This window comes from Sceloporus undulatus, chromosome 1 (genome assembly GCF_019175285.1).
Source record: "Sceloporus undulatus isolate JIND9_A2432 ecotype Alabama chromosome 1, SceUnd_v1.1, whole genome shotgun sequence".
Taxonomy (NCBI): Eukaryota; Metazoa; Chordata; class Lepidosauria; order Squamata; family Phrynosomatidae; genus Sceloporus; species Sceloporus undulatus.
Genome location: NC_056522.1, coordinates 336,886,557 through 336,897,973, shown reverse-complemented (window position 1 = coordinate 336,897,973; position 11,417 = coordinate 336,886,557). Strand labels below are relative to the sequence as shown.

At 41.3% G+C, this 11,417-nt stretch overlaps 1 protein-coding gene across 2 annotated transcripts in view; it reads right to left on the bottom strand.

Annotated features, from left to right (window-relative positions):
- Positions 1 to 11,417, bottom strand: part of TTC6 (tetratricopeptide repeat domain 6) — a 133,880-nt gene that overhangs the window by 96,266 nt on the left and 26,197 nt on the right. For both annotated transcript variants that reach the window (XR_006102199.1, XM_042452178.1), the window contains exon 9: positions 8,538 to 8,747. Coding sequence is in view for 1 of the 2 variants with exons in the window: in XM_042452178.1 (XP_042308112.1) it covers positions 8,538 to 8,747 (210 nt within the window). In the remaining variant the exon portion in view is untranslated. The remainder of the gene's footprint in view (positions 1 to 8,537; positions 8,748 to 11,417) is intronic.

Here is an 11,417-nt window from a genome sequence, read left to right as displayed (position 1 = left end):
CTCTTAATTGACATACTCTCTGACCTTGGGTTCTCAGACTCTGTTCTCGACTGGTTTAGATCTTATTTGTCTGGCAGATCTTTTGCAGTAGTTGCAGGTGGTCAGACTTCTTCTCCTGTTCCCTTATCTGTTGGAGTTCCTCAGGGCTCCGTTCTGGGTCCCCTTCTGTTTTCTCTCTACACACTGTCCTTAGGAAAACTCATTAACTCTTTTGGTTTTTCCTACCATCTGTATGCCGATGACACCCAATTGTATCTTTCTGCCCCTGACCTTTCTCCAAGGCTTGAACAGCAAGTTTCGTCTTGCCTCACAGCTGTCTCACTGTGGATGCGCCATCGGCGTTTGAAGCTCAACATGTCCAAGACGGAGCTTCTTGTCTTACCTCCTAAGCCCACCCTTCAACTCTCCTTTTCTGTCTCTGTGGACAACATTTCCATTCAACCAGTCCAGCAAGCCCGCAGTCTTGATTTTATCTTTGATTCTTCTCTGTCGTGTATCCCTCAGATCCAGACCACAGCCAAGGCTTGAAGATTCCTTTTGTACAATATTGCCAAAATCCGACCATATCTCTCCGCCTCTACTGCCAAGATCCTGGTCCATGCGCTAGTGATCTCACGACTTGATTACTGTAACGTCCTCCTGGCTGGGCTTCCTCTTTCTCACCTCCGTCCTTTAATTTCTGTCCAGCATTCAGCTGCATGCATTATCACTACTGCCCAGCGCTCTGACCATATCTCTCCTGTCTTGGCATCCCTTCACTGGCTCCCCCTCCCTTTCCTCATTCAGTATAAGCTCCTGCTGTCCTGTCGACATTTAAAGCCCTCCATGGACTGGCCCCTCCTGACTTATCAGACCTTCTTTCTCCTCACCTTCCCACTCGGGCCCTCCATTCTGGTAGTCAAGGTCTGCTGTCTCAGCCCAGGATTTCCTCTGCCCCATCCCAGATTCGCCCCTTTTCACTTGCTGCCCCTCGCTCCTGGAACCTTCTTCCCCCACAAGCAAGAGCCATCACTTCTTTAACCAGCTTCAAAACGGAGTTGAAAACCATCCTGTTCAGAGAAGCCTTCCCAGGCATTGCATAATTGTCGCTTACTATTTGATGTTCTTTTGGTGCTTGTTTATCAAACCATTTCCTGTATTGCTATGTACTGTATATGTATTATCCTACTTGAGAGTGTGTATTTTCCCTGGAAGAAGATTAACCATCCATTATGAAGCCAAGCCCTCCCTCCAGTCCATCTGCCTTGGTCCAGGCCTTGGAGGTAGAGAGGAACTGCTGGACCTCTTACCCTTTCCCTCCACCACTCCCTTCTCCGTCTGTGTCATGTCTTTTTAGATTGTAAGCCCAAGGGCAGGGAACCGTCTAACTAAAAAGATTGTATGTACAGCGCTGTGTAAATTTACAGCGCTTCATAAATAAAGGTTAATAATAATAATAATAATAATAATAATAATAATAATAATAATAATAATAGACATCCAGAATGAGTAGGGTTGCCATTTGTCCTGGAAAACCTGGAAAATCTCATATTGAAGGGACTAAAAAATGTCCTGGCTGCCTGGGCCTGTTGAAGTAGTAAATTCCAGATGTCTTCTTCATCACAGACCAATGGGTAGGTTAAAACGTGGCAGTGGCGAAGAAGCAGAAAGCCATCCAAGACAACTGGCACTGCTGGAAGCCTCATCCCATCCTACAGTAGCATTGCCACTTATTCTTCCTTCCCCTCCCCTCTTCCCCAAACAGGACCAGAAAGTGGGAAAAGAAAGAAGGCAAGCAGAAATGGCCTTGTGCTGCGCGGTGATTGTATTGGTGGCTTGACTATAGGGATAGACAGCATAGTGAAACTTCACTTCCAAACAGCCTGAAGAAAGCAAAGGCAGTTTCTTTACTCTCTGGGGCTGCTCAGAAGTCTCCCTCTCTTCACACAAGCCAGGGAAAAAAGAAGAAGAAAAGAGCTCTTTGCTTGGTACTGGTACTGAGGCTGAAACATAACGGTAGAAAAAGTGCAATGAAAACCCTATGATAGCCCCCTTAGGGTCTCCATAAATTGGAAATTTCTTGAAGATACATAAAAACAATGAATAAAAACAACACTTATTTTTAGACATATATTTCAAAGAGACCATCTTAAGTACTTCAAAGTCTAGTAAAACAGTAAGTATGTGTTAGACTTCTGTGGGATTGACATTATTGTATGGAATAGAGCTTTTATGTGTTGAATTGCACTTTGAGCAAACAAAATGAGAATATAATGTAATTAGAAAAATGTTTTTGATTGTTTATGGCTACAATCCAATACTCATTTAACTTGAGAACAATCTTCTGTAGGATTTGTATTAGCACAAATGTGAACAACCTAACCAATGTTTGTTGTCATGAACATTGTTTTATGAGCAGTGTGATACAGTCGACCCTCGGTATCCGCAGACCTGTCATCCATGAATTCAGGCATCAGTGGACATTAAGCCCATGTTGTCCCCAGTGGTGGTGCATGTGCATGGACTCACTACCACTGGGAGCAGCCCCTATTGTCCCGTGATAGTGCGTACATATAGCTGCACTGCCATTAAGTCTTGTTGTCCCTAATGCAGCCGTGCCACCACTGTCCCTAACAGCGGTCTGGCCCTGTGCATGTGCCGAAATTGAGGTTCCACTGTCCCTAATGGCAGTACAGCTGCATGCACATGCCCACCATTGGGGACAACAGAACCTGAGCATCTGTGGATTTTGGTATCCACGGGAGGGTCTGGAGGGGATCTCCCACGGATACCAAGGGCCGATTGTAACATATGCAATTTAGTTTTAATATACATGAGCGTTTCTTACATTGCATTTCCCTCTGACCTTATTGCTTATAACTCCTCCTAAACCACTCTCTATCACCAAATGCATATATAATTGTTCACATGTGTGTGTGTATGCATGCACAAACACACCCCTACCAACTGAAAATAATTCTTCAAGCATTCTAATCAAGCATATTTTAGTCCACATTATGTGATTAAAATTTGGTCATGCTTGATTCTAATTTTTAAAAGTTATAAAATAAAACAGGAAAAAATGGGGATCAAAATGTAGTAAGGTTGGACTTATGCTGAAGAAGAAAGAACAATGATATAAACAAGCATTAACTTTTCAGAATGCTACATTTAAGTCACTATTCTTCTTCTGAATGCATGCTGACAGTGACATCTACTGGTGTTTCACAAATCCTTTCACTAGAAATTATAGGCAAGCATTCTCAGATTCAGCAAGTAAATGATCACTTATCAGTGTAGTCAAATAAGATTAATATCCATGGACCTAACAAATTATCTCCACAATGTATTTTCTTATGCCACCTTTATAAACATTCTTTTTATGACTAATTAGTTATACAGTAAGCACTGATAATAGCAAGTAACATCTGGTCATGAAACAATACAAAAAAGTATTTCATGATTAAAATATTGATTAACAAACATGTGTGTCACATGAAATGTGATTCTCTACCATCAATGAGAGGAGAATTATCTAATCATTATTCATTCTAAATATACTACATTTTAAGCCCAGGCTTATCTTCTACAATTTTTGTATCAGTTGTTTCATACTGCTGAAAGCCAAAAACAGTGATAGAAATACAAAGTTCTCCAATACCTCAATCCAGTTTTTAGCAAGTGTAGTGGAGTCTCCTTCCTTAGAGGTCTTTAAACAGAGGCTGGATGGCCATCTGTCAGGGATGATTTGATTGAGAGTTCCTGCATGGCAGAGGTTGGACTGGATGGCCCTTGTGGTCTCTTCCAACTCTATGCTGTTTATCACATGGAGGTTTTTGCAGCTCAGATTCGGGGTGACTCCTGGTTCAGCTATGCGAATTCACGTTATAATGTAAATGTTTTATCACATCTGGTTGCCCCTCCGTTGCCCTTCCAAATTGAGGGGAAATCGAATCCAAGGCAAGTCATGTGATGCGGATTCAAGCAAAATGGAGTGAGTGTAAATTGTATTACCACACTGGTGGGATTCAACTATTCAAATCGGCACCCTTGTACATGCTCAGTGGGGGTCTGAATGCAACATGACCCTGTACATTTCTGGGGTGAAAAGGGGCGCAAGTTCTTGTTCCCTGTTTCACCTAACTGCATGATTGAATGAATATTTGCCTAATGAATATTTCTGTATCTTCTTCATCCCCCTTTTTTATTTTTCCTTCCATTTCAGCAATTTCAACACACACATAGACAGATGATAGATAGATAGATAGATAGATAGATAGATAGATAGATAGACAGACAGACATATCTGTATATTCACATTCACGCACATATACACATACTGTATATATATTCCCAAAAAATGAGTTGCCCTGAAAGTTGCCCTGAAAGTGAAAGGACCACCAAAAGGAAATGTGGGGAAATTGCAGTGCTGCATCATGGGAAATTTGAAACCTGGGGGGTTTGCGGTGGTGTACCAGAGCAGAAGCAAAGTTGCATTCCACACCAGACCAATTCGGAGTGAAATCAAAGTGAGCTTGGAAGCGATTTCTGTGAATTCGCTTGTTACCGATGTCACCAAAATGAGGGGTCACTTTGGAATCACTGCGGAAGCCCCACGGAAGGAGCCCGCATAGAAAGGAATCGCGTGTGATAACACATCAAGTTATTGTGTGAATTTGCATCGTTGGACCAGCAGTCATATCAGATCTGAGCTGCAAAAAGCTGCAAAAACCTCTGTGTGATAAGGCTCTATGATTCTGTAGAAATAATGCAGTTTGACACTCCTTTGAATGCCATGATCCATCCTACAGAATCCTGGGATTTATAGATCAGTGATTCTCAAAGTGAGTGGTATGCCCCCCCCCCCCCGGGACAATGGAAAGATCCTGGAAAGGGAGGGGGAAAGGGACAGTAAAGGGTGGTTAAAAAAGGGGGGTGGCAAGGAATGTACTGGTGTGCAGGAAAGACAAGGGGAACCAGTCACCTTCAGGCACATGATAGGGATGAGGAAATATAGTATATGGCAATGGGGTAAAAGCAGTGGCAAAAAGGAGCTTCCACATTTGAGACCCGGCTTAAATTTTGTGAGATTTGCTGGGACTTGGCTGGCAGGCTGGAGCTGTGCTGCTGCTCTTGCCTTCTTTTGTCAGAAAGACTGAGAGGAGAGGCAGCAGAAGAAGCAATGTTTGTATCGGCATGAGGACGGTGTGAAACTGTGTGGGGAAGGCATGGCTCTGGGGAAAGAGTATCTGGGGTCGATTCTTCATCTCTCTTGGATTGAGAGTTATTCCTCACTGGGGACAAAAATTTTAAGGCAGCTACACTCTTCCCCAATCCTTGACTGAGACACCTTCCTCACCAACGGGAAGTGTCTCCCTAATGCACCTAATCACCTAGTCATTGAGGAAAGAAGAACTGAGCAGCCAGTCAGGCAGCAGCCAATAAGCCTCTCACCCATGCTGGCTTTTGCCTCAAGGCTGGCATGGGCAAAAGGTTTCGTGGTTGCTGCTCAGACAGCTGCTCAGTTGCTGCTTCCTGCGTGACTAATTGCCAAAAGAACAGCAACAGAGCAGCTGTTCAAGCAGTGACCAAGAAGCCTCTCCCCATGCCAGCCTTGTGGAATGGCCGGCATAGGCAAGAGGCTTCTTGGTCTCTGCTTGACCAGCTGTACAGTCAATGCTCCCTTTGCAGGCAGTCACCCTGGGAGCAGCAACTGAGCAGCCAGCCAGCCAGCCTTCCTTTTGCTGGAAGGCTTGTGTAGGCAAGACAGAGGGTTGGGTCTGAGCCTCTACTGTCGCTGCTGCTGTATTTGCACATGAGATGCTGAGGCACAGGTGGTGAGCTGGGTGTAGTTGAGATAGATGCCTTTGGCTATACAAAGGCTAGACCTAATATCAAGAAATAGGTGGGGGGTGCTAGAGTTCTCGCCCATGAGGAAAGGGAGCCAGAGGAAGGGAGCACTCTGCTCCCCCAAACCCTTACCACCCTGGAAATGGCTGCCGTAGGCGGCGGGGGGGGGGGTTATTCGCAGTTTTTCCACATTCATGGGAGTCTTGTTCCCCTAACCCCTGTGAATGTGGGGGTCAATTGTACATTATCCAGAGTGCATTGCAAAATGGGAGTGAGGATCATTACCCAGAGCACACCGCTTACACATACACACACACACACACACACACACACACAAAGTTCTTGGGTCTCCCTCTCTACTGCGCCAGGGTTTCATCCTCGGCCGCATGTTCTCAGAGACAGCTTTGCATGCCAGAGAGGGCATATGTGCCACAGGTTCACCACCACAGGACTAGATGATCTTCCACTGTTCCAAAGCCATAATACCGTTCCCTATACAGGTGACATAAGGTACAGGGGTATCTCTTGCCAACAAATCAACAAGTGCAGGTAAGCTTTCGCCATGTAACTGTGAGAGAAATGAGTAATACAACCAGTTCTATTGGTGAAACTAGGCAATCTGTTTCAGTTGTCTCTATTTATGACTCATTCCACTTTGCAGGATATGAGCCAGAGCACATAAAGCAGAGCAAACAGAAACTGCAAACAGAATGGAAGTGAAACTCCTTACACTAAACAGTTTTTACTATACTATCTCCCCAAAAAGGACTGATGCAAAAACAAAATATTAGGACAATCGCCAATGGGAGTGCAGTGAGCTAGTACAAGAAATGAAAGAGCAGTTAAGTCAGGGATAAAAATCAAAGAGTATGTGGTTCACAGGTAGTCTCAACACCATGCTTTGCAGTCGCTGTTGCCACTAGCAGTACTGAATTTGCTGCTGAATGAAAGCAGCAGCAAAACAAAGCAATTCCTCCTTTAAAACAAGGCATGCAGGAAGGCTATCAAGAATATGGAGAAGGGTGAGCTAAGGAAGATTCTTTCCATCTGGCAGATTCGTGTTGACTAGTCCTACTATCAGGCTCCATTATCAGGATCGTGATGGGAAGGAGGCTAAAAAGGATGGGTAGAGCAGAAAATAGTTATCCTGATGCCAGACAAGGCTACAGTCTCCCAATCTACAACTATCCAAATCCACAGAAATCCACAGAAAGGTTTGTCCTGCCACTACTGGAAGGGGATCATAGATGCTACAAAGCCTCATTCTGTCACATTCCTAGGTTCAGTCTGGGTCTAGCACTGTAATTAATGGCATCTTAGATGGATGGATGGAAGGATCTCCCTCCTCTGACCATGCCAAGTCCCCCGCCTCCCTGCCACTGAGGCCTTGGAAGTAGCAAGCTCAGTGGAAACAGCAGGCTACAGCAAGTCCTCGAACATCCCAGGAATATCTTCCTCATAGCCACTGGAAGAGGCCATGACAGGATCACAGAAGAAAAAGGGCCACTAGCTCCTAGCACTGATAGGAGCAATAGGCAACAGGCAGGATAGATAGCTTTTTTAATGTAAAGGAAATAAAATAAGAAGTAAAAGTTAATGAGCGGAACAAGAGCAAGAGCACAGCCTATACAGAGCAGAAACAAGAACTAGATTGATTGCTTTGTGGGTTCCTCTCTCTGGTAGCTGCTTCTGTGAAGTTTTCTCTGCTGACTATAGTGAAGAAGAGAAGCAACCCACTACTGGATGTTTCCACTCCGCTACTGGAAAATTACTTGATTCCATGTTGCATGGCATCTCAGTTTGAGATAATAGCATTTCAGTTTGATTAATATTGTAATGAGCACACAAAGAACCAGCTAATCATTTTTCAATTCTATACTGCAGGCTGGATGAATGATCAGGATGCCACCCACCAATAAAAATATATACAGTAGTGAACTATTTTAATGTTGCTGTCAATTGTTGTCAAGAGACTTTGATTTATGGTAACCCAATGATTTAAAAGCCTCCAAGCCTATCCACCTTTAATGGAGGTTTCCTCTTTTCTTACTGCCTTCTACTTTGCCAAGCATTATTATAAGGCATTATTATGGGGGGGGGGAGGGGGTTAATCTCACTCAGCTTTGCCCACCAGCATTCTCTGTGCAGCAGCAGGGAACATATAGGGGGGAGGGGAACTGGGTATGCTTAGCTTGGAGAAGAGAAGGCTAAGACGTGATATAATAGCCCTGTTTAAATATGTCATACTGAGGATGGAGCAAGCTTATTTTCTGTAGCGCCAGAGACCATGGATTCAAACTACAGGAAAGGGGATTCCATCTCAGCATTAGGGAGAATGTCCTGACAGTAAGAATTATTTGACAGTGAATACATTCCCTCTGAGTGTGGTGGGGTCTCTTTGGAGGTTTTTAAGCAGAGGCTGGATGGCCATCTGATGGGGATGCTTTAATTGTGTATTCCTGAATGGCAGAGGGTTGGATTTTATAGCCCTTGAGGTCTCTTCCAACTCTATGATTCTGTCATTCTATGATTTCACTATTAAGAACCAGGTTGTAAAAGGCACACACATGTGAAACTCATCTAACTGCTCAACATGCAAAGAAAATTGCATGAACCGGTCCTTCATAGATAAAAGAAACATTAACACATAGTTTTAGTACAGTGTTCTGCTCCCCTCAAACTCTATATAAAACATTAGCTATTCTTACCTTTTTCTTTCCATCTTCTCCTCAAGAGCAGCAACAGCTGGGAAAAGCTCTTCTGGTTTGTAGGAGCCAAGATTAATTGATGGCAATAAAATATTATGGCCTTTTTTGTCTAACGTGTGGCATACTCTAGACACAAACTGAAGATGAACAGGCAATACACATCTAGGACAAGCTGTACATAGAAGGTGAATAAGTGGATAATCCACATCCCTGGAAAGAAAATAAAGTTCAAGTCAATATTTATGCATGTAAATATTGACTATAAAGTTACTGCTAGACAATTCAGTCATGCAGTTGTTTGTTTATTCAGAAGAAAGTCTCATTCAGTTCAACAGTGACTATTTTAAGGCAAGAGTGCATAGTATTGAAGACATCACCATGCTATAAATTAGAAGACCTTAAGAGGGCCTCTCTGCATAAGTAGAGACAGTATACTTCCAACATGTTTTACATTTTGCACACTACCTCTACAACTGCCACAGTAGCTCAGCATTAGTGCCATTAGGCCAGCATCCCATCTGCATAGGGTATTTCCTCGGAAAACTCGGATAAATTTATATGGAAATATTTGGGTGCTGATCAGGTCCATACTGGATTAGCTTCAACTTGAAATCATTTCAGGCTCAAATAGTTTAATTATCAAGACTGTAATAAAAATGAACTGTACACATACCATTTACAGTAATTTGTATTCCACAAAAAGATTCTAGTTCAGATTTGTAACACTACTCAACTGACTGACCATCTACTATTTCATAACAGTTCCCTTCACTAAGGCATGTCTTGCTTTTTTAAAAAATTGCAATGTGATATCAATTGGTGAAAGAGTGATTACTACTTGCTCCTCAGAGTTTATACCCACAAACATATTATCCATTTAAAAACTGATACATAAAATATAAATATATATTTCAAGTAGATTTACTTTGTTTTCTGTTCTTTACAACAATAACTTATGGACTGAGAAGGGAGACAGCTTTCCCCCAATGAGGGAGAGGGTTCCCCTGCTTGGTCTATGAGCTATCTGTGGTTCCTTTGTCTACAAAGATTTTCTCTGTGTGCTTTATTTATTTACTTATTTTTTTATAAGTTTTTAATTGTCTGGACTCTCCTTGGAGTTCTAGCCTAAAAGTCAAAAACAATACAGTCTGTTCAGTATCACTGTCATGCATTTGTATAACATTAATGAATTATGATGGTGGAGAATTTTATTATTTCAGAATCATAGTTAAATAATTAGGAGCTAAGACCTAGTTCCCTTCTGAATCAATCTCACTATGTCCGCACCAACAGCTCCTCCATCTCCCACCGTCAAGAGATGCATGGGAGAGACTGGAAAATGTTACATTTCTAATAAGAGCCTGAATACTTAAAAAATATTTGACTGATTTAATATGTAAAATGTGAATATTTTACAAAATATGCTCATATATGTTGTAGGGCTATAATATTTTATTCATATAATAAAGTAATATTCTGAATGGCAAACCAGTATTCTGATTTGGTTATTTCGTATGGATGATTTACTTCTACTTTTACATTTACTCTGTCACAGAGTAGAATGCTGAGAAGACATATGCGTGTATATAAAAACATATACACAAAATGAAATAGTACTGAATGCATGTAGTGAGGAAACACTGTTAAGTACCATATTCAGTGATTAAATTAAGACAGTAATATTAGACCAGCTTGGAAATTTATGGTGATCTGTGAAGTAATGAATGATAAAAATGATTTCACTTCTTATGATACACATCTTACTCCAAAACACAATGTTTCAGCCAATCTCTTTCAAACAAGAAAAGTTACAATTCTTCACTTCTCTAAATATAGTATACTTGTACAGATTTAATTAAACAAACTTGGTTAACCACTGAAAAACTGCCTCTTATTATTTCTTAATGGTTTTACATTTATCTAAGAAAATAAGTTAGACATATAGTTCTTTGCCCCTTTGCTGGGTCTCCAGAAGAATTCATTTAACAGACAAAAAGGAAAACACTCCTAACAAAAACTAAAATATTTAGAGCATGTTGCAGGTAAAGGTGTGTGTTTTTACAGCGCACAAGCTCCTTAAGCAGGCTATTTATCATCCTTTGAAAGAGAAGACCAGAAAAACCAATACTATGTGTGTGGCCTACATTAACCTCACTTAATGCACTCAGTAACTTTTCCCCCCAAAAAATCATGCTTTTTCTGCACCATTCATAAACTGACAGTAACTTTTTACTGAAGTAAAATATTCATTGTCTGTTGTCATTATTTGTTTTAATATATAATCTTGCTAACCAAATGAACTTAAAGCAATGCAGATAAGCAATGGCATGCACAGAGTCACTTAAATGCCAATTTGACTGTTTCATAAACCTCGGCATTCTTTTCCTGTGAGTTTACTTTCAGTTACTTAATTGAAAGTAATAGCCATTTACAAACGTCAGCCCTGCCATAAAAAGGCTCTCTTCCGTGTCCAAGAAACCTTTCAAGGCTTGAAGCACAACAAAAGCTAATAATTAAAGCTTTTTTTTTCTCTACATCAATAAAGTAGTGAAGGGTAACTCAGGATATTCCAAACCAAGTTTTACCATAAGATGTTGCTGTGCACAAAAAGTGTAAATCCAAATGAAAAGCTCAGCATAAAGAAAAAACTGTAGTAGGCATATCACACAAAGGTAATGCAATAGCCCAAAATTTAACTTAACTTTGATCTTGATTTATTTTATTAACCATTTTATTGGGAACTGTTTTTAATGGTATTTTAGGGTGGGAAGGAGATTGGGGATCTAGGATCTAATATGTCCTGTTATGCTTTTATCTATTGATATTCATTTTGATTTTATTGTTTTTGTTTGTTGTTACCTGTCTCGAGGCAGGATACAA